We start from the raw sequence: 25,024 nt of genomic DNA, 5'->3' as shown, positions 1-25,024 counted from the left end.
CTTTTAAAAGATCAAGAGATTTGTTTGCTCGTTCGTTATTTAGTGATCTTCTATCTTAGTGAAAAGTTGGATACAGTTTTCGAAAAAGAAATTGTATGTAAAAACCTGAGTCCAACATTACATTGCAATTGTTTTCTATTTTTAAATTACAATAAAAAAATAAGCATAATGATTTACCACGGGGGAAAACCAGTGATCGAGCTTTTTGTCTGTGAGAAGAAGATCAGTAATCACAGAAAAAAATACCACGGTATTTTATAATTACAAATACATAATCTATGAGTGAGTGTGCCGCGAGAATTAAAGTTATACCCGTAGTGTGCCGCAAGTTGAAAAAGGTTGGGAAACGCTGATCTAGAGGGTGAAGAATCAGACGCTGGTAATGCTGAGATGGTGGAAAATGACTGTGCTTATTTTGAATGGCTACATCCAAGTCGACGCAGTTTTGCTAAACAAAGTTGCTTTTCTTTTTTCAAGAACAGCTACTCTATATGAATGTACCGTATATGTTATACATACTGTATAACAAAGGTACGTACTCCTATTAATAACAGTATTGAGTGTACAAGTGATAATTGTACCAGTATAAGGTGTTATCTGTACCCAATTAAGGTGGCAATTTTTGGGAACAAGGTATTTTTTTCTGCTATTATCTTCTTAAGTCTTTGATGGTTTATAAAAGTAACTGTAGTAAATTATAATGATATTAATTTCAACCCAGAAGATACGTGTACATGTCACTTTGAAATTGACGCTTTATTATTTGAGGGGAAAAATCTCGACTATAGGTCACACCACATGATTTTTCTATCCAAAATTTAGGAAAAAAAGTGCGGCCTATATTCGCGCAAATACGGTATGTTAAAAACACGACAGGCGGTAATTTAAAGTAATTAAAATTAGGATGTATGAGAATTAAAAATTCTACAACGTTAGCGTGTACAATTTGTAGATAATTAGATTAGTTTTATTATCCTAACACAATTTACAAAATGTAAGCCAACACTGCTATTGTTTAACTTCTGATAAGTTGACCAAATATCAACAACATCAATATTTCATTATTCTGGATGTGTTACGTCGAACTCATCAAAAAGTAAAATCTATATATAGGAACTGCAAAAATAAAACCAAACTAAACATAAACCAAGAACAAGAGAATCATCACGCTAAAAACCGTCTTCAATAGTCCTAAGTGTAAGTCTAGAAATATCCCCACCTAAAAAATAATCAGTTTAAAATCGTAATTACACCAATCTTTAACAAAGACTCTCCTCTAAGATTTACAATATTATCAACCAATCACCCAATACTCATACTCAACCAATTACATCTTAATAAAGTTATGAATTTCAAAAAGAAAATTACTTAAATACAACGTTGTGATTACCTTTGCTCTCGTAGTTCTCTTCGTTTTAATTCATAATGATATTTATACTCGAACGGTGGGCATGGTCGCAACTGTTTCTTACCTCTTGTAGGCTGGAATTTCTATAATCTCATCCTTAACTGCTTTTATACTTTCCTGTAAAGAAAATGAGCTCAGAGGATTCCGGAACCAAACTACTTTCAAAGAACACTTTTAATACTTGTTCCAAATTAGCATCTTTCTACTACAATTAGAAGAAACAACTAGTGGAAAGGCACTAATTAGAAACGAAATGTTAAAAGTGATCTGTGAAACAAGTTTGGTCCGGTCCCGGCTCATTCTCTTCACAGGAATAGGCGTAGCTACAAGATGTGCCTGTGGATATCCCAATAAAGGGTTTTGAGTTTTTTTTCTTCAATTGTTTTCGTTATCTGTAATTCTTCAATTCACTGAAATAAATTTAATCTGATTTTTAATACACTTAAAATTCCAATAATACACGTGTGAACACGTGAGAATGTTATAGTGAGAGCGTAGGTGGACTTCAATTACATTTGTGCACATTTATATGAAAAATTCTGCTTTAATATTTTTTATGCTCACTCATATTAAAAGTTATGTTTAAATTATCTTTGTGCATACTCATATGAAACATTCTGGCTACGCTTACAGATAATACAAAAGCAATTAATGATGAAAATATATGAGTTCCAACCTGCAAGAGGTACGAAACAACTGGAACATGACTCTCACACGAGTTGAAATATCAACATAAATATAAAAGAAACGACCACGGGCGCAAAAGGTAAGCACATTGTTATATATTAAGATGTACTTTATAGAATCTATCAGTAAGTATTCTAAAGTACAAATTTTAATATATCTAATTATATTATTATTAGGCGTTGTGAAAGATGTTTTACGATCTAAACTCAATCTCTACAAATATCATTAATTTATGTGATTTTATTTAATATTTTTATAATACCAACAACGTAGCTACAGTATCCCCATTCTATTTGAATCTTGCATATTTAAGCTGATTTCGGTTTATATATATATATATATATATATATATGAATTCCCGTCTCGGCTTAGAAATGGATGATAAAAGTACGCGTAAATGAATGATTATGGTTCAATTTGTGGGATAAAGAGACCAAAATTCAAAATTAAATAAATAAATAAAATAAATAAAAAAATAAAGTTATAAAGCTATTTTCCTTGGAAAAGACGCGAAAAATGAAATTTGATCTGAGTTCAAATTATTACTCTCTTAATCCGGATGCAGGAAACCGGGTGTGGGGTAGTGATATCTCACTTCTCTGTATACAGAGAAGTATTGTACCGTATACAGAGAAGTATTGTATACAGAGAAGTAATGTGTACAGAGACGTATTCTACCTCACTCTATAATGTATTAGGTACATTGTACTGTAGTTGAAAGGGATATTTGGTAAATCGTAGAAAAGCGCTGTTCATCCTTCATATATATATATATATATATATATATATATATATATATGCGTGTGTGTGAGTGTATTTGGTTATTTTTTGAATTGAGAGATCTGGTATCATAGCTATTGGTAAGAGGTGACGTGATCGCAGTTTTGCATTCTGATTGGTTAATAAGTTTTCTCTCAGCGATGTATAGGAAACAAGTGAAAGGGCCCATCACTTGGCCTCTTCAATGGTATGTGGAACATATAACTGTTAAAAAAAATAAATAAATAAAAATAAATAAAAAAAAGTTTAATTTTTTGGTGTTGTCACTCGTGTTATTACTGTATGTATATTTAATGTAGAATAGTTAGTCATTCAATATATTTAAGTATTTTGTTGGTTAAATAGGAGTGAGACCTGTTTAAAGAAAAATAATAGTATTTTTTTACAATATTCTCATAAGTTATTGCTCCTATTTATAATTAAGGCAGTAACCATATTGAACAAATTTCAAGTTAGAACATGTGGTGAATTGTAATGACATGGAAAGAATTTGTGTATATATGAAGTCGATAATCAAAGACAATTTAAGATTTATGTTTTACCGTATTCTACTTGCCAGTTATAGACATTTATTCTTGTTGGATTTTCAGTCATTTTTTAAAATTATTATTTTTGTTTTCGCTAACAAAATTCTGTTACGTTAATTTAATTCCAAGGTGGTGTTTGTTAAGTCAAATATTTGCTTTATCCTGCAACCAATGAATCTGAATATTTATATGTGCTTAATAACTATCTCTTTTTCAGTCAATGTATATTTTCATTTTTACGTGCGCTATGCGACGCTGTAAAATACATATCTGTTGAGGATAACTTTTTCAGGAGGACTAACTTTCGTTTTTGCGAAAGAGGAAAAGATCGTGTTGATATTGCTGATTTTTTTATTTTTTTATTTTGTCTTTGTGAAAGTTTAACTTTCTAGGAGGGGGCTGCTAAAGTTCAAATCAACCATCTTAATCACTGCTTGCGAAGGAACTATAAATATTAAGCTTATTAAAGTTTTAGTTTATTTTAATTTTAAAATTTGCAATTTACTCAACGAATACAAGCGAAAGCCATATAATGTTTGGCTATTAGTTGGACCACATAGCTCTAAACAACACCAGCTACGTTCTTGTTGAATTACACGTATTCGTACAAACTGAACTATCTTGGTAGAAGATGTATAGTATCTATAGTCCTTCTTTGTATAAAATAAAAAGGGGTAAAACTTCAATGTTACTTGTATGCTTACCTTGACTTTCTTCATCGCCACTTGACTAGTTCCACGTAAAAGAATTTGTTTGCGCAGCTCCTTGTTTTCTCTTTCTAGCCTCTCCAGCTCTTTTTGGTATTTTAACTGAACTTGGATTAATTCGTCTTGTAACGCCTCCAGACGTTCGTGAGTTGACTCTACAATGAAGTTAACATAGTTAGAATTACACGTCAACTGATAAGCTTTAATACTACAATAAAATCTGCCTTTCACGAAATTTACTGGCGAAAATCGTATTAAACTGCCTTCATTAAACGAGAACTATGTTACGCGGACAACGGAAATGAAAATAAGTCTCTTAACAGAAACTTTCAGGTTTCGGAGAGTAGCATTTACGAATTTTTAGATATCCTATCAGAGGTTCAATGTACAGGTATATACAATACACTCTATATTGTCAGCAAAACAGTGATGTGCAAACTGAAACAAACACAACGAATATACATGCTTTAATAGAAAAAAAGTCTGAAAGAAGAAGAGGAGGTGGAGGAATAACAGAACTATAGCATTGAGTTGAAAGGAGAGTGTTGGTCAAAAAGTGTATCAAGATTCTATCAAAAGTTTAAAAAAACTGCAACAATTTACTTTACGTCGCAACGACACTGACATGCTTAATGTGGTTTCCCAGGTTAAGTGTTTATGGAAAGTTGAGCAGCCAAGCAGTAATGTGTACAGGTAGCGTCTTTGAGTATTACAAAAAGTAAGTTAATGTGTGTACTCTATTCATTGTAAGTTTTGGATGTATTAATTCCTAGTAGAAATAAATATTTTAAATTAACTAAGGTACGTACAGTATCTTACTTTATATACGCATACTTTTTTTTTTTTTTTTTTCATAGATTTACCTTCGTTAACCGGAAATCTACCTCTACCGGAATATTTTGCGAGTTACATTCGGCTCTGCTGAAAACAGGCGGTTAATTAAAAACACGTTAAAGCATATATTTGCTGTATGAAGTTACTGAAAACCAAGTTAAAGCATGTATTTTTTAAACAGCTTCCACTAAATCCTTAGTGTCAATCCTAATAATAAATACCAAACATCTCGGTGTGTAAGTCACATTAATAGATATCGGTATCTGCGCTATTGAGTGCTAAACTGTGCAGGATTTAAAACTGTTTGTTCCTAATATTGGAAATATTAAATAATACTTATTAATACAGTTGCCCACAAAATTATTTAGTAAAATGTTTAGTTTTTCTCGACTTTTTCAAGACTCATTTCTTATGGTTGTTAAGACTTTTCAATTATTATAATTTTTGCACTGATGGGTATAAAAAGGAGTTCTTTCTTTTTCGATGAAATAAACTTTTTTTTTTTTTCATTAGTTGATTTTATCTTCATCATGGTTAGCCGAGCGTTCTTTGCTTTGTAAAAGTGAATTTTGCATGGCAAATAATTTTAATATTACATAAATTAACTATAATTTATAATACCTCAAATTACTCACCTAGTAATGTACTTCAGTCAATAATTCCTCCAATATTTCGAGTGTGACACTCAGACACTCATCTTCAGAGGCATACAAAGGCTTAAATCCGTTTCCACAGTACAATCTTCACACTATTTATTTATTTTTGGTTTTAACGGTGGTTATTAATGAATACAGCCCGAATTTATATGCAAAGTGCACGTTTATAATAACATGCAGAAACATTTGGAAAATATTTTTTTCTTTTCGACGGACTTGTAAAGATTCGTATGAGACGCATATGATAGCGCATATAAGTGCATATTTTGAGTGAATTTCGATGTGCATGCATATTTTGTAAATTTTGCAGGATATGGCATATTTCTGAATTTTATTGCTACATACAAGCATATTTCAGAGTATATCACAAGAAAGTAGGTTATATTTAAAGTGCACTGAAATCTAAAACGTTTGCAAAAGTGTGAAAATCGTACCTAATATGGTGTGGGGCCTCCTTTGCGTCCAAAACAGCTTGGATCCGACGTGGAATAGACGTATACAGCTCCTGATTCGTGGTGTGTGGAATTCTGTACCACTGTTCCTCCAAAATATGCTTCAGTTCCTTACGGGATGCTGGTGGAGGGTAATAAAACCGAACACGCCTTTCTAACTCAGACTACAACGGCTCAATGATGTTCAGATCTGGTGATTGTGGGACCTAGGGGAGGTGTGATAGCTCCTGGTCATGCTTCTCAAACCATGATTTCACCATTTTTGCAGCGTGACAGGGTGCCAAATCATCTTGGTAGATGCCATCACCATCAGGGAACAATATTTGGGCCATGGGTAGAACCTGGTCCCCCAAAACGGCCTCATACGCCTTAGCATTCACCATTCCATGCAGGGCTATGATGGGACCTGCAGAAAACCACGATATTACTGCCCATATTGTAACAGAACCACCCCCATGCTTTATAGTTGGGAGCAAACAGTCTGTATCATAGGCCTGAGACGGTGTTCTCCATACGTAAACACGACCGGTTGTTGGGAACAAGGTGAAGGTCGATTCATCGGACCACATTAAGTGTTTCCACTGCTCATGAGTCCACGCCTTGTTGTCCTTGCACCACTGGATACGCCTCTTCGCATTTACTGCTCTGACCAAGGGTTTGCCGATAGTGGCCCTGCCATGAATTTTCATTTTATGAAGTTCCCGTCGCACTGTTTTCGATGAAACCGAGTTCTGTAGGCCGGAATTGAGTTCAGACGTAAATTTCATTGCAGTGGTCTTCTTTTTTTAGCTGCTACAATCCGTTTTAATGCCCTCCGGTCCCTATCTGACAGGATTGTCTTTTGACCACTGTTGTGCTTTGCAGACGTCGTTTGCTCATGAATTGTGTATGCCCTTGTGACATTGGACACAATGCCTTTCGATACCCCCACAATGTTTGCCACTGTTGCCACTGAAGCTCCAACCAGACGGGCACCAACGATCATGCCTCTTTGGAAGTCTGTCAAGTTGCCCATTTTTCCGCACCACTTTCACACCACGACACTCACAGATGAACTGGTTACTGCTGACGGAAGGGCAAGGTCCACATGACACATTGAAAACAAAAAACGATTAGCAACCGCAACACGTGTTGTACAGTGGAGGGCCAAACTTACGTGTTCTGTATGAAGTGTTTTTAGATTTTTTTTTGTCTACCCCTGTACTTTGTAAACGCAGATGTAGAATAAAACGTTGTATAGAATAATAGAATAAAATGTTGTATCCAAACTTAGTCCACCTGACTTGTCTTGCATACGATCTTCATCGTGCAGCAGAAACAAGCAAATGCCTATATCTGGAAGTGGATGGGCTTGTAACAAATATAAAGAAAAGTATTTGTGAAAGCTCCATTGCGAGTACGTATCTTTCGTGAAGTTGCGAAAAATGTTCCGCTATCTCCGCAACCAGTTTAAAATCGATAGGACTCCTGGGTAGAAGCTGTATTGTATTATGCAGTAAACTTAAATTAAGTGAAGACACTTGTAAACTCACTAAATCCCGATGATGCAGCCGCTATTCATATATTACAAAAATGTTTCTCTACAAGTGGCATTGAGAACAAAATCAAGTACATACACAACCACTTCTCGAGAATACATGAAATTATGAGACAGTTGGAATGCCGTAACAATACTGTGTTGCATTCACTCTCTTTGTTGGGCGAACTATTACAGACCGTCCAGTGAAACTCACAGCGTTGCGAAACTACTGTCAGATAAATTTTGCCAAGTATTAGGCAAAAAATTATGGGTACAAAACAATATGTGATACTGCTAATATACTTAATGGTGAAAACATGGAATTGGAAGAAGACTTAAGACAGAAAGACATTTCGTGTTCTTCACATGCATCAGTGACTTCTTCTGATGTAGAAAGGAACTTTTCGATCTACAAAACGTTTCTCACTGAAACGCAGAGGGTTTACGGAAGAAAACCCAAGGAAGACCTTAATAGTTCACACAACAGAGGTCATTAAGATGAGATATTTTTATAAGAAATTGAAATTTTATTTTCTTAGTGAATATTTCAGTGTATTTGTTAAATTTTTAATGCATATTTTGGTGCATTTTTTGACATTTTTCGTGCATTAGTTGCATGCATATCTCAGGATTGGTTTGTGCATAGAAATCTGGACTCTATTAATGAATATTTCGAAAATTGGATGGATAGTTGCGGTCGCCTCCCTTCCCCAATAGTTATAACCTGGTCTAATTATTTTACTATATAACAATAATGTATAAATGTCTTAAGGCACTAATTTAATTTACTAATAACCTTATTTTTATTTGTGCTTTTTTGGTTTTCTTTCCTATGGATTTTTCTTAATGAGAACGTCGTCATCAATCGCTCAACAAATAATTAATTTGAATGCAGCCAGGTCAATTTATTTTTCTATCTTTCGTAACCATATATAATTCAGGTAGTGTTATATGTATGTAATTAATAAAACTCAACATTTCCTTTATCAGTGGTCAGAATTGGATTATTTGTCCTTATCAACTACACTTTATTTCGATATTTAAAGTAGCACAGTGTAAAATTTTTAAATCCTGTACCGGTGTTTAGTAACTTGTAGAAGCTTTGCTAAACCTAATATAGCTTCTTTGGTCTCTCGAGATTCCCTTATGTCTTCTTTTTGCCTAGTGCTAATATAATTTTTTTTCGTAGGTACAAGAAATTTTGTAAATGCCGCTTGAAGTATTTTTCTCAACAAAATAACTTTTATATTGGCTTACTGATCTTTCCATATTCCTAGAGGGTTTTAGGTTATGTTATTTTTCGTAATTTAAACGATAAACTTGTTAAAAGCTGGAAGAACACCCACTGAGAGGCCTTATCTGTTTAGCTTTTTAATTGTTTTCGTTTCCCCATTATTCAAGAAATACTGAGAGCATGTTGTTTCCACATTTCTATAGTCATTAGAATGTAACCATTAGAGATACCTAAATCGGTACTCTGATTAGGTTCCTCTACAAAATCTTCTTGGAGTGTACCCTCAATATCTCTAGAACCTTGAATAATGATTGTAGAACCTTGAACCGAATCCGTCAATATCTCGAGAACCGAAAACCTGATACGGACTAAATTTTGCCTCACGTCAATGTGCACTGATGTTAAGTTTATGAATGCAATCATTTGTGATAGTGTTCTTGAGAAATAATGGCCCAAAAACGTTTGATTAGCGTTGAGCTTTCCATTAGAACATCTCTATGTTTGCGATTGTTTACATCGAAAAGAATGTCGTGATGTCATTGTTGTACTTAATTGCAACTTTTTTCAGTATTTTCTCAGAACACTTGCAATCTTCCTCATGTTCTGTTCTGTCAGTGTTCCACTATATGAAATGTGTTTCTGTAATGAATTGAATGAACTGCTACTGCACTAACAGCTTTACTCGTTAAATACTTATATATTTTCATATGTTTTGAAAGATACACAGATCTCTGGTTCGATACCAGTTCATGCCAATTGAGCTTTGTGCTGGATAAACCGTTTGTGCAGGATTTTCTGGGAGCTCTCCAGCATCTTCCCCGCTTCTTCGTTCTATCATTTTGACCATTATTATCACCGTTTCCTTTAGCCTCGGAGAATAATGGTACGTCATTACTTTCTAGTTTTTTTTTTTTTTTTTTTTTTTTTTTTTTTTTTTTTTTTTTTTAAGTCTCAAATTATTGAAACATAAGTACACGTGCACATTAAGACGTGAGTGGTTCACGATTATCAGTTCACTATTCAACGAATATTGGTGATACCACATGAAAATAACTCATGTAATATATAGCAATATAAATGTATCGATATAGAACATCTCCATTCTTTGCAACAAACAGAACTATACTTTGTTATTAAAATAATGTATAAAGTCAATGGTGTTTAAAGAAATGCTAATATGAATTAACTATTACTGACAACTTTTTAAGTAAAGCCTCGTTCAATACTGGCTATGGGCTGTGTGAAAGGAGACGTAATGTGCTCAGCATCAGACATCAACCACCTTTGTGTCACACGTATCCTCATTTTGACGGGTTTATGAACCTCTGAATCGTTTCTAACAAGGATAGAAAGATAAATAAATCCCGCTTCCACCAGGGATGAACTCAGGCCACCCAGTTTGTTGTTAGATGCCTGATCGACTATACAACCTTGGATCTAAGCCTCAAATAGTGCAGAAAATGAAAATGTTTGTAACAGCAATATACAGTACATTGCGTGACGGTCGTAATTAACGGATAGCCTTTGTTTTTTTTATTTTTTATTTTATTTTATTTATTTTTTATTTTTAATCAATGCCAAATAATGCTCGACATTTCCAGGGAAAGCATCCGTTAAGGATTGTAACTACTAACCTTATTTTAAGCATTCTGAACGTCCATAATGTTTGTACTGTCTACGTATGCTTTTCTCTCCTTCAGAAGCACGTGGTTCAGTGCTAAAACACATACCTATGATCCGCGGGATTTCTGTTCAATCAGAACCATATAAGTTTGTAATCGACAATATCCGTCCGAGGAAAAATTGACATTATATGTAACTTTCATTTCTTTCCATATGTCTTTTTCTCAATGTATTCCAACAGGGCTTGAAGAGTGCCAGGTCGTCATAACGAGTGGAAATCCAACTCTAACGCCTAGTTTTTATTTATTTATTTTCAACGTTATTATTCTCAGTTTTTACCTGCCAGTAGTTTTGATTTTTTCTCTCTTTCTTTGGCGGATTAAGAACAATTTATCGTAAGTTCGTTAAGAAGTTATAATTTACAATGAACTTCAAAAATATATTTAATTCTGTTGGATAACGAGTACTGCGTACTCGATAGCTATATCGCTTTAGTCTATGCACTGTTTTTTGTGCCCTAGTTAAACTTTTATGGCTTCCAGATTAACTATGAAATGTGTGTCACGAGATACTCAAACACAGGATTTGAAGCAATCTTCATTAACAAAATATTTTAGCACGCCAGTAGGAAGAAAGAAAACAAAATTATTGAGTCAGTATTGTATTGAAGTATTGAGTCAGAACGATGTGAAGCAAAGGGTGAAACTTCAGAATCAGACAACGTTATCATTCCAATTTGGAGTGTCTACTAGAATTCCAAAATGAAATTTCGTGAGCTTTTCTTTACCAAACCATAAAATTTCGTAACATTCTCAAGAACGAATTTTGGTGCGAATTTTCATGTATGTGATAGAAGCTGACTTTGCTTGCTATTTGGAAGCGTCTAAAGCTGATCATAGACAATTCTAGTGGCGAATTTTGGTGTTTTATAGAAAAAAAAATTCCAGTCTGTATTAATATTTGTACAGATAAAATAATAGTGACCCAAAAGTTAAATTTCGTGACTTTTTCTTGACTTTCATGACCGTTTTCTGATTTCGTGATTTTTTCGTGACCAATAGACACTCTCCAATTGCACTATTTCTACCAGCAACCGTAATTTAAAAACAAAGAATGTAGAATTGGCATCAAAGTGGATCTGTATTATGGAGGCGCCTGGCTTTCAAAATTGGCGCCTAGAGCAGAAAAATAAATCAGTCCCGCAATTTAAATGTTCTTCGAAGTCAAGAGTCTACCTAAAAGTAAGAAAGCTTCCTTTGGTATGTTTCTTAAAACCTAATTATCGCTGGGATACGTTGATAAAGATATGACATTATTACAGTTTTACATTGCTTCAAAGGAGAGGAAACTTCAAACAAATTGTCACTTACCGGCAGCAGTTTTTTTCTTTTCTTCAACTTTTTCGCTCGTAGAAGATCTTGTGAAAGAGATTGCATTTTGCCTCGTATCTTTACCTGATAGAAAGGAGGAAACGTAAACGATTTACAACATGCCTTTCGATTACAAAATAACTTGAAGTGCTAATTAAAACTGAAAGTAGTTACAGAAAAAACTAAATTAAAATTTACGTAATATTGTTTATAATTGATACACCGAAAAAAAAAACATTAATTCAATCGAATTATTTATTTCTTCTGTTTTTTCTTTTTTCTTTTTTTCTTTTTTTTTTTTTTAAACTGCATTCTATCTCATACTCTTCATTCTGCCTATTGTAGTTATGATGTTCTACGCAGGGACAGTACAATCGTGTTCAAAACACATATTAACTCCCACACTCCTATTAAAATTCTCTACTGGTTTTCGTTGGAAGTACGTTTCAAAACATAAGACTTGAAAGAAAGAATTCAAAGGCCCAAAAATATATGCCTAGTTAACCTTTTCTAACATACGAATAAGAACATAAATCTTATGAAAGAAATTTTATTATTATTATTATACGCTTGCGCTGATGCCGATATCCGCACCCAACTCTTACACGGATGCAACTTTCCGCGGATATATTTTTATTTTCTCTGTGGACAATGCATGTTTGTGAAAAGACAACGATTTGCGTGATCACTCTTCGAAATACTATTAATTACTGACTATTTGTACTAAAGTGTGATTACTTTTGTGAGACATACAATGGACAGAACAAACACTTTCCATAACGTGCATGTCTTCGATGCATTGGGTCCCGGGTTTAGTTCCCGGACAGGGAGCCTTGCAGTTTTAACTATTCTGGTAGTTTGAATTGACCTTAAAATGTAAGTCTTGGTCTCATATAGCCTTGGTGCTAAAAGGTACCCTAAACTCTAATCCGATCATCCAACCTACCAACAGAGCAAAATGGTTTCCTTTCTAATCCTTATACGTGATAAATATTAAGTACTAATATATGCGTGTTTATTTAACATTTTTGGTCCTGGCAGTAACATTATATTTAATGATTAACAATCTGGAAGATTCAAAATGGATGATTTTTTGTCTTTGTATTGTTTGAGCTTGTCTAAATCATTTTCAGCAATTCTCTAGTACTTTCACCCGTTGTCAGGAAGCTACGCACGGTACTTGTAGGCGATATCACGATTAACGAAGTTCAAGAGAGAGAGAGAGAAACAATAAGTTATCCTGCTTTAGAGATGTGTAAATTACATAGATTACAATGATATTTTAGATTAATGCCATTTTATATTTTATATACATGTTTCAACCCTATTGTAAACAAATGTGTACATCCAATAATTCTGTAAATATGACATCTGCAAACAAAATGGCGATTGTACTTCATTTGTTAAGTAAAAAGTTAAAAAAAATAATAATAATAATAATAATGAAAATAAAGATCGATGAGGAAACAAAAAATCAGGGCTGGAGGGTTAAGGTGGCTTACTCTTCTTTCTTTCACTTTTGCGTTCTGAACAAAAACGTTCATGTCTTATGAATAACGACTTGTCTTTTTAAGCAATGCGTTTAGAAAATATTTGACTCGTACAGTATTAGCAATACTATTTTCTTTTGTCAGAAAACTGCATTTGTATTTTACACCAATTTTGAAATTTGTCTCTCCATGGATTTTATCGAATTTTACTTGGAGTAGTTCATTTGAATCAGAAGGTACTGTATTTAACGTCTGGTTGAATGTGATATATATCGTATCACAGGATTCATAAAACTACAAGGAGAATATTTACAATGGTTACGTTACAAACTATTTTTGAAATCATAATTGTTAAAGAACAAATAAGTTGTATATATCTGTTATCCTATTATCTGTGAACGTGAGTGCGGGTGCAATCAGAGATGTTGCGGGCACGGATGGAAATGTTGCAGATGAGATATTTTACACCCGCGCAATCTCCAATTATTGTTTTTATTATTATTTTAATATGATTAAACGATTCCAAGGAAAACAATGGTCCATACTAAAGAAAATAAAATGAGCTTTCATGATTAACGTCCCGCAGTTATGTTCGGTAAACTATATATATATATATATATATATATATATATATATATATATATAAAATGGGTAATAAGTGGAGGCGACCGATGATGATAGAATTGATGGAAAGAAGATAGCGGAAGGAAAAGCAAGAATCTCAAGAGAATCTTCAGAGGCAATGTTGTTCATCGCAAGTTCATGCGACTATCGATCGAATTAAGACCCTTCGTACAAGAGATGACTATGCTATTACCGAGCCACCATGATTCTTAATTTTATTCTTGGAGATAACACGGAGAGAAACCTTCTCCTGTCCGAACAGAACCATTTCCCTTCAAAATTGAGACGCATTTCAAACTGTATGCTTCATTCGTGTACCAATATCGTTTTAACAAATGTAACATGTCAATAAAAGCTCTCTAGAAACATCCAATTTCTTGATTTTTATGACCAAAACATTCTCGAGTTATAAAAACAGAACTGCATTTTTATGAGACAATATTCGTTATGACATTATATGACTCTCGCTATAAACTTTCGGTATATAAATACACTATTCACTTTTTTTTTTTTTTTTTTTTTTAAATTTTATCATTTCAGCAAGGCTTGTTGTGTCACAAATTCTACATTTAACATTCTTTTAGCCCATGTAGCAGTTATAATTTTGGATATAACGACTATGTCTTGTTCTGAACTTACTTAATATATCACGGACAGACTTGACTTCATTTAACTTTTTCAGCTAATACATAAAATTTAAGTTTTCATTACTTTCCCAATATACAATGTATATAATTCAAAGAAAGTTGTGGATATTAATCATATGGTTTCTGTTAACTTTACCAAATTCACCAATTTTAATAAACGTCATTTTCATGGAAAACTGACATTGTCTTGTAGAATACGCTTATTTAGATTTCCAGACTTTTACATAATGATATTAAAAACATACTCTAAAAAGACATTCAAGCTAGAGGCTCGTAAACGAAAAGCTTGATTATGTTATTATTTTCTATTAATGTTAGTAGCTTAAAAAAAATCACTAGTATAATTAGTATCTTTGACATGCTTCTAATAATAATAATAATAAATAATACTTAAAAGGAACATATAACTAAAGGTTTACTTGCCAACAATCCAACATCACTACTGACTGTTAGTATTAAAATGTAAAAAGTGTATAAAAACAAGACACAAAGCTTTCTGAAATGTAACAAAATAAAGCAAACACCAATCATCCAATTGCATGCACAAGGCGAACGGAAGGAAATAAAAAGCAACAATAAAATTCTACACACCTGTAACAACAGGATCAACTCCTGATAACCCTAGGAAACCTACAGGGGGGAAAAAGATCATTGTGAGAGAACAACCCAAGCACTTAAAAAATAAAAACAAAAGGAAATAAAAGTTCATTGTCGCTGGTTTTTTTTTTTTTTTTTTTTTTTTTTTTTTTTTTTTTCTTAAAGCAATGCTCAAATGACAACAGAAACTATACCAGACAATATAAGCTAAAGCTCAACTCAATGCAATCTAAGATTAAAGAAAACTAACAACAAAATTAAATTTGATATGAATTTAGTGAACTTAAGAAGCACATAATGAAGTTTAAAAAGAAAGAAAAATGAACATTTATTCCTTACACTATTAATGACTTTAATGAATCAATTTAGTATTTATGCTTTAATTGTACATAGTAAGTGGGCAAAATAATAAATTATTCATGACTGAAGAATAAATATTTCAATTATATCGTATATCTTACTATTCCCAATATTCTCGCTTTATTTTTAATAATAATTATGACGATAGAGATCACTTACTGCAATATCTGACGTTTTTTTTTTTTTTCATTCTTTATGATAAAATTTCAGTTTCCACGACAAATCGTTCCCAGCTTAGCCATTTCAAATGAATGAATGTATTTTTGTGATCAGGTTTTAATGAATTCAGGCCCGGACTAGCTCGAGTGGCTAGGCGGGGCCAAATGAAAATTTTAATAAAGAGATGTTACACAAATTTGGATTAGAATTACATAAATCGAAATGAAAATTCATTACACCAATTTCTGGTAGCAATACTAAGATTCATTATTGATAATTTCTTTCCTGATCTTTTATCACGTCTTAGCCATAGTAAATAATTCCATTACAACCACCCTGAAGGCCTGTATATGCACATGCTTTGCGTAAATACATACAACCTGGGTACTTGACATAGTTTGTGGAACAAGTGCTTACTGATATTAATGTCCTTACGAGAACACTTTCTCGTTCTTGTTCCAGAAGGTATATCCCCCCTTCCGGAAAAATATTTCAGGCTACGTTCAGTGAGCGTTCCTTTGTAGCTTGTCGTGCCCCTTGTTCACAAATACTGAAGCTGCCAGTGCTAACTTTATATTAATTTATCCGTAGTTCTTTATTAACAAATTACAAATTTCAGCCATTCCAAGGCGATATACAATGATTTTATATTATGATCTTTATGGTATAATGCACGGGTGGCTTCTAAAGAATAGTGTGCTTTTATCGTGGGAAAATCGTGGGCAGTTGCAGTAATGGTGGTTGGGGGATTGAGAATTCGGGGCTAACACAATATGTCAGCCGCCAGAGACAACTAATATCCAGCTGGGATGGAAAGGTAGGTTTTTTATATATAGTGGCTTTAAGGATTTTTTTTTAAATAGATACGGATTATTATATCGTCCAACGTTGTAACTGTGATAAGAAATGCAAGGAAGATTAGAAGTTATATATATATATATATATATATATATATATATATAACTCTATGGCCTATGGAACCCAGAGGTTCAATGCCGCGTTAACAAAAGCTCTCCACTGACTTCTATCCTTAGCCAATTGGATCCAGTTTCTACTTTGTATTCCTATCTCTGGGAGATCCATCTTAATATTGTCCTCCCATAAGCGTCTAGGTCTTCCTAATGGTCGTTTTCCGATTGGTCTTCCAGCCAAGACTTTGAAAGCGTTTCTGCTTTCTTCCATTCTGACTATATGACCTGCCCACCTAAGCCTCCTAGACTTTACGACCCTAACAATGTTGAGTAAACCGTATAATTTGTGGAAAAGCATGTAAAAACTCTCGTATAGATTGCCCGATTAGAATGGTAATGCCTCAACAGAATGGTAATGTCTGTAGAGAGCAGGCTCATGGTAGTTTCTGAAGAAAACATGTTAATAGCAGCTTGAAGGTGTCGGATAATACGATGAATAGTGTGTGGAAAAAAGTTTGTGCTTACAACAACATGACGACTCAAGATAATACCTAAATGACTTAAGCGTGGCCTATAGTATATATGTTTGGGGGGGGGGGGGGTGAGAAGATTGATGATCGTTTCACAGAATTCCCGTTCGTGTGGGTTCTGACATGTCAGTGGTCTACAAGATGCGAGGTAGAGGGTTCACGCGTCAAATATGCCCACGCGACGCACCGGGGAGTGCCTGGGCAGAACGATTATTTGGCCCGAACTAACTGACACAACAACGACCGCCAATGTATTCCCAACCATCGTCGCCCTCCATATGAGAAAGTTCATGCGTTCCTCTCTTGACATCTATTCATCATCGAGAACGAGTTGGATGTGTCAGAAGAGACTGCACTGGCAAGGTAAATGGAAATCGTCTGTCTCGAACACAGTGATGGTTACACAGCTCGCTTGTCTCTGGTCTCAATTCAGGGAGATATTAATAGTTTATCGTACCTTTGTACATTTAATTGCAGCAAGATAACGCGCAACTCCATGTCCTCGTATGCAGGATAATTTGCGTGCCGTACTCAGTATATATCTTAGAGCTCCTTCGTGGCTAAGCGGTTAGCGTACGCGCCTTTGGCGTGGGAGGCCCGGGTTCGATACCCGGCGGGAGCTCATGTGGTTTGGATTCCACGTTAATCAGTACGTCCACGTCCCATATAGCCTCGCTGCTGAACGGGATGTTAAACTCAAAGTCAACTCAACTCAGTATATATCTTCTGCTCTGGCTTACTGTGTCTCCGAACCTGAGCTGTATATGGGATGTACAGGACTTGATGGAACGATGTCTGACCGCAAGCCGGGTCTGGTAACGACCATCGACAAACATACCGAATCCTACAGCGATCTCAGAATAACCTTCAGCGTCTATCTGTACCACCAGTTACCTCCCAAAAAGCTGTTTGTGTGGCTGCTCGGAGTGGTTACACATGTTATTAAAGTGAGTGCTGCATGTTTTTGAACATGTATATATGTTTGAAATGTCTTATGGGCGCCATGTCGGAATCATAATCACCTTCCTCTTGCGCATTAACTTTGGGTCACAGCCGTGAAGGCATTCTTAAGTTGATTTCCACTAGTGCAGTATGAAGAAAATTGCAATGCTGATAATTTTTGAAGTAAAATATTTAAGTTTTATTGTAATTGTTTCTTTTCATAAATGGGAGCAGTCTGTTCCCAAAACATGTTTAAATTATCTCTGTACTAAGAGTTTTCTTTCTTTCTGTTTTGCGTGGATATAGAACTATTCAGGATATATATAGTGAGAGAGAGCGCGCGCTCTGAAGATGGCTTCAGTGTTGTACTCTTGTAGAAATATAGATAAAGAGACACACGCAAGTCATTAAGATTTCAACATTACTTTGGTTTCTAACGCTATATTTATCACTACCTTCCTTCATCTCAATGATCATTTCCCCAGCTTTCTTTCCCACATCATCATGGAATCATGTAGCATAGACTGTTACAAACAATTCTAGAGCAGTGGTTCTCAACGTGGATATTAGCGCCCACCAGGGGGCGTTTCTGTTTTCAAAGGAATGTAAGGAAAAGATGGCTAATATAAGATAAATTATAGAAATAAAATTTTCTTCATTTTTTTATATTAGAAATTGAAGTCTCTTTGTGGTTCTTAAACTACTCCGTCCAAGTCTTACGTTTAACTTCATACATGACTGGGAGAAGAAGGGGCAATCAGGACAATCGCATTCACTCAAAAGAGAGTTAGTCTCGAAAAGGTTGAGAATTACTAGTCTACAGAATCTATGATTACATACGAATAGTTTATATTATATGTAACACCTGATGATGCTGAGAGAAAAGCTAGTGAAATGATAGATTGGAAGTACTTTAATAAACACGGGTTAAAACACAAAAATACAACTTATTTCAAATGGATAAGGACGGGTTGTTTGTTGCAATATTTTACTTTGTATGTCCGGTTGTAGAGATAACTCTGTATACTTTAAGACAGTGTCCCAAAAGATATGTGCTTAACTTTGTCCAATTGTTAATTATTCGTACGGCGTATTTTAGAGTGAAGTGCCTTACCAGATGACAAAAAGGCCTTTGGATATGTTGAAAAGGTAATAAAGCTCAAGAAAATGATTAATAATAATTCTGACTGGATAACAAAGAATTTCTGGTTCTGTGAAGATGAATCTTCAATTTGTTTTGGTCACATCGTCAGTTAATTATATTAAGTCGGCAATTCAGAATCTCCAAATGATAATTGGACATAAATTAATTGCAATTTAATCTACACTCAGTGTAATCGATTTACCATTTCCTACAATCCCCTTCCCTTAAACTATTCTGTATAATTCCAATTATGATAAATGGAATTTCAAATAGCTAGATGAGTGAAATTCGTAATTTAGGTAGATTCTCTGCACTTCATGTATGATAGTTAAATTACATTATACAGTGCTTTGCAAACAGCTGTATAGAATGTAAACCTTCATTTCTTTAAGGAGTTAATTTCTTTAGAATTGTTGGCAGCAAACAATACTTAAAATTATAGCGACTAAAAGTTACAAACAGAAAACTGTTAAAGAAAATAGATGTAAAGAAATACATTATACCCAAGGAAAAAGGGGAAAAAAGAAAAAGATAGATATAATGACAAAAGGAACGAAAAGAAAACCCACATGACTTGGATTGCTGAGCCTCTTTCCTCCTCAGTTGATAATTGAAAGAGTTAAAAAGGGAAACATGGATAATCAGTTCAACAAGATATCAGTAAAGAAAAATTAGCATGCATTTCAATAGGCATGACACATTAAAAAGGAGCCATTTAATATACGATATGCAAGGAAAGAAAAGTTCGAAGCCAGACAATGTGTGGTGCTCATACATGTGCTCTATATAAACTTTAAACTTACCATTGCTGTAGAAACTATTTTTCTTATAACTATAACTAATCATATATCAATCATTGAGTTAATATATGGCCGTGTGCACCAACGAAGTTCAACTGATGAACGAGGGTCATAACCAAGTTCGGTGAAAGTATCTGTTGCACCAACAACGTTTAAGGTTAAGTCTCGGTCAAATGGTGGATAAGTCTTGGTTTTAGCTTGAACGGCCGAATTTGGGAGTTTAAATTTCGTTCATCTAAGTCAGTCTATTTACATTCAATAGTGTCTTTGTACTTTTCCACTAATGAAATTACAATACATTTCGCGTGTTCGGAAAAAAATTTTGCGCGTGGTTTTGTTATTTTTTCCATCACAATTACGATCACTGAAATTAGAGTACTCACAACTCTATGCACACAATTTCCAAAATCGAGACGACCGGCACACGGCTTGCTTTCTTCATTTCTTTGTTAAACAAAGATTACAGACAAAAGACGACAACCAGAGTCGATTCTACAAATTGACCGAAGTTTACTTAAACGAGATATACTGAATTTCGACTTTGAATGGTGCAACAAAAGTCCTGAAACCACGTTTAAACTTGAAACTTTAACGTTGAACGCGTTTGAGTGAATGCTCGTTTAAACTTCGTTAGTGCACACGGCTGATAAACAACTAGAGATGCCCTGACGCGAGATCTTTGATGCTGTCGAACTCGCATATATCGAATCGATCCGCCATATTGGAAGAGGATAAAGACGTGTTTTTCACGTAAGGCTCCATAATAATTTATATCTGTTTTATTGTTGATTGTCTGTGCTCCTAGGAAAAATTGTACGACGAAAAAAAAAAAAAAAAAAAAAAAAAAAATCACCGTTCTTTGAAATTTCATATGTGAAAGGTAAGTCATTTTCTTTCTTCTTTTATCCTTTAACAGTCAATAATAAAATGTGGTTGTGTACTTGTAATAACATTGGGTGAATAGGCATATGCATTGTACCAGTATTTAACCGTTAAAAGGCTCGCAAAGACTAATATCTAGAGAACTCTGAAACTATTATTAAGTTTGCTTATTTATTGAATTATATGTTTATGAGTTCTTGGAAATTTCACCAAAATTATGTAACGTAGAAGTGTTCTGTGACAACTTGGCAAGGCAACTGTTTGGTTGTGGAGGGAGTAGGCCTACTTTATCTACATTAAAAATTGCTACTGATGGCAATTATTGCATAAAATAATCCTCACTCACTGTTAAAAGGAACAATAGGCCTATCTCTCATACAAGTCGTACGGTATTTATCGATATTCTGTAAGAAAGTCTATATGAAAATGAAATACGCCATCTTGGAAGACGATATCTCGAATCGAACGCTACAATCGAAAGCATGCTAGAATCAACAATGCAACATAGGGAAGGGCATCTCTAGTTCTTTATATATCAATGATATCAATTAAAAATAAAAGAAAATGTTTGTCTTTCATGCGAAGTCCTATGCGATTAAAATATTTCCAATTATACTACTCAATTACAATCTGAAGACAAATTCTTAATTATGAATCTGAATGAACGAAGAAGCTACATAACGTAACTACAATTTCAACTACAGAACTTCCGTGCTAAGTGTCTCTTTGCAGGCTAATGAAAGTCTTGAAAAATGGAAACGAAAGGTCATGAAATAGCTAATGGAATACCTGAAAACAGAAAAATCGAACCTTACAAGAGAACTCATGCTTATGGTATCGATTTATCACTAAATCTACGTGGTACAAGCTGAGAACGATAGAATTTGAAATATAATGCTCCAGATATAAGACTTTTATCACTGAGCAATTGTGACCCTACTTTATATACTATTAAGTACAAACTGAGTAAACACTCTCTACATTAAAAAAAATAAAAATAAAAATAAATAAAAATAAAAAAAATAAAAGTTTTGCGATTAACAAACCAAAATACTTCTTAAAAAATGTCCCCTACATCGATTCCGAGTCTAAGGTCCTCGACAAAACTCTACACTTCAAGAGAAGATTAGGAAAAATCAAGGAATACAAAGTAAAGGTGACAAAATTTAGTGCTACGTGACAAACGATTCTCCTAAAACGTTCAGCGATTCAGTGAATACGAGGACCAGTGATCGAATGTATGTCTCATTTTTTTTTTTTTTTTATTACTAAATTACGATTTTGTTCGGTCAAAGCCCACAGTAATTCATAGGCGCAACTAATTTTTGAAAATTCGGCCCCGACAATTATCACATGTTTTAACTGAGCCACTGGACTACAGGTACAAAATTTGGCTTATGTGGTGTTCCGGCTGCATGAATTCAATACACAGAATTCCTTTTTCTTTATTTATTTAAATTGCTGCATGAGGTTTGATATATGAAGTGTCCTCATATGCATAATATGAATCTCATTTAGTTGCATGTATTTTGGTAATATAAGCGAAGGGTAGAGCAAAATCTACTATCAAAGTTTTCATTTAATTCATTAAACATTAAGGCGTAAGATTTCGTATAATTTTGCCTTAGAGAATACGAATCTACCAGCTCTTTGCGCGAAATTAATGCGGTAATGCAGAGGAAGTGAACGCTAAATATTGATCGCTGCAGGGTGCATTTGCTAGTAGTACATAACTTGGTACGCAAATTTAGGTTAGGCTCACAATGTAATACGATTCTCAGTATGTTTACGATAGTCATGCAACTCGAAAAATGAAATGAAATCTTTCAGCTTTACGCCCCATGGATATGCCGGCTAGGCCAAAGGAGACGGTGGTGACTAGAAATGAACGCAATGGTGGAATGAAGGAAGAGGAAGGAAACGGAAGAACCCTGAGAAAACTCACGCACACGGTGTTTGTCCACTATAAAGCTCACTTGGCGTGAGCTGGGATCGAACCAGGGACTCATGCACCAGAGATGAACGCTCTACCACTGATCCACCGTGACCCCCGTCATGCAACTCGAAAATTTACAGGATAAGTCCCAAGTCATGTGGACAATAACAGGATCGCGAACGAGATAATGTATTGATGAGAAACAAATAGAAAAACTAGAAAGTGTACATTAGATGAGGCACTATTTGTCTCCTTGATAAAGAATAGAAAGCATATAATGTGTATGAATTTGCATGTTTACCATATGAATATATGAACGAACTTCCACTTACTGTTTTGGAAAACCCCTTCTGAATCCAAATCAGATGCTTCCGCTGCCTGTATGGCATCATCTAATCTACGATCAAACCATTCTCGAAAATTTTGGTATTGTTCCTGGCCTAGAGTCTTCAACCTGGGATCTAGCCAATAGGAAAGCAAACATGGAATATATTAACTAATAAAAGAAAAAAAAATTACTGTCTTTTCTAGAAGCATCTGCATGCAAAACCTACTGTATCACAAATTCAAAACTGAAATAAGAATTGAGGCTTTCCTGGTGTCGTAATGAATATAGTTGTTCTCGAGTAAACAACCAAGTGAATTGCACGATGTTCAATGTTTGGAGAACTAACGACATTGTTTTCATCGTCAGGGTACGACATGAAAGGATGAAAAAGAAGCATTACTTATACAGCCACTGACATAGGAAAGACGGAACATGGTTGGTGGATGGAAGCATCCAACAACTGTTAATCCATGACATCGTTCTGATTGGTCAGTTGTGTGAATTTGTAAGCATGTGACTTTTCAAATTATTATTTCATTTTTCATTCGAAAGAGAAACCCATGTTTGACTAAGTTATAAGTCAGTGTCCCTGTTAAGATCGCTGTTTTTTTCCAACAATTACTTTCTTGATTTTTCTCCCCTAACAGCCTGAACACATGACTACCAAAAGTTGTTCCTGAGAGAGAGATGTTATGCTCTTAAATTTTCCTTGCGGTGAATTTCAATCGTACAACCAGTCTGTCTGATATAGGATTCACATGGAATACGGTATACTCCAGTTATCCTGAGGTCTAAATCATCTTTAATTGGATGTAGCACGGCTCTGACTTTGTGAATTGTTTGTATGTCATGCTTCGCTAAATTTTCCTTGACAGGTGGCCATTGTACAGGAGATAGGCAGTTCCTTTTTTTTTCTTTCCCTGTTCATTTGGATAGACATGGATCTTTACAGGCTTCTTCATATACCAGTACTACTGTAGCTATTGTGTTGTAAAGGTGGTTTTCAGATGCAGAAGTTCGGCTTGTAGACTGTCTTCATCTGATATGCCACGGGCTCTAATGCACCAATGTCAATTACTATTAGACGTTGAGACTTACAATGAAAATCACTGTTGCTGAGGCGGAGGTCTGTATATGTGTTTCACGTATACGTAGCATGCAATTCACCTAGCTGTTATCTCGATAACAACTATATTCAATATTATTTTCCAAATATAAATCCGTGTTTAACTCGTCCACTTGGTAAGTGGGATAAAGCAACCAACATTTACATTTCAGAGAGCAACAACAATAATAATAAACAACGACACCAATAATCCTTAAGTACTCCTTCACTAGAAAATTTGTTCTACCAGAAAAGAAATCCACCATTTCAGAATCACCACTGTCAATTACAAAACTTGGAAGAAATTGTATTTAATATTTAAAGTTGACTTTTCACTTAATTCCTATGCAACTACTATAAAACATTTCGTACTAAATGCAGAGGTAGATAATGTGATTATCTTAGTGTTTCATGTATATTATTGTCTGAAGTAGTTTTCTTTCCTAAAACTATCGTTGCAAAATTTCGGACATTTATTATCTGTAAGTGAAACAATAAAAACAACAGAAGTATTTTACGAATACCTCGAAACAGACTCCATTCATCAATTGTATTGCATTTGAATCACGGCGTAGTTTAGAAACTATGCAAATAATCAAATTTGAGTTTTCGTTTTTACGCAAAATACGAGGGTCAGTCAAAGAGTTAGATGCACTGCTTACGAAAATAAAACAGGATAGAAATTTTACAATAACTTTATTTGTATCGTAAAGTTCGATTCACAGTCTATTTTTCAACGTAATTACCTTCGTTATTTAAGCATTTGTCGAGG

General features: G+C 34.4%; 1 protein-coding gene across 4 annotated transcripts in view; it reads right to left on the bottom strand.

Annotated features, from left to right (window-relative positions):
- Opa1 (Opa1 mitochondrial dynamin like GTPase) overlaps nucleotides 1-25,024 on the bottom strand; it is an 81,573-nt gene that overhangs the window by 46,506 nt on the left and 10,043 nt on the right. The window contains exons 4-7 of one of the 4 annotated variants that reach the window (XM_081737228.1): nucleotides 23,152-23,280; nucleotides 15,150-15,188; nucleotides 11,798-11,881; nucleotides 4,107-4,264 (exon numbers count right to left, since the gene is read on the bottom strand). In XM_081737228.1, the coding sequence (XP_081593354.1) occupies nucleotides 4,107-4,264; nucleotides 11,798-11,881; nucleotides 15,150-15,188; nucleotides 23,152-23,280 (410 nt within the window). The remainder of the gene's footprint in view (nucleotides 1-4,106; nucleotides 4,265-11,797; nucleotides 11,882-15,149; nucleotides 15,189-23,151; nucleotides 23,281-25,024) is intronic. The other 3 variants (XM_081737230.1, XM_081737229.1, XM_081737231.1) reach the window with 3 other exon arrangements.

The sequence above is a fragment of the Thermobia domestica genome, chromosome 13 (assembly GCF_964235325.1).
Source record: "Thermobia domestica chromosome 13, izTheDome1.hap1.1, whole genome shotgun sequence".
Taxonomy (NCBI): Eukaryota; Metazoa; Arthropoda; class Insecta; order Zygentoma; family Lepismatidae; genus Thermobia; species Thermobia domestica.
Note: the sequence above shows the minus strand (reverse complement) of the source record. Positions and strands in the feature narration are given on the sequence as shown.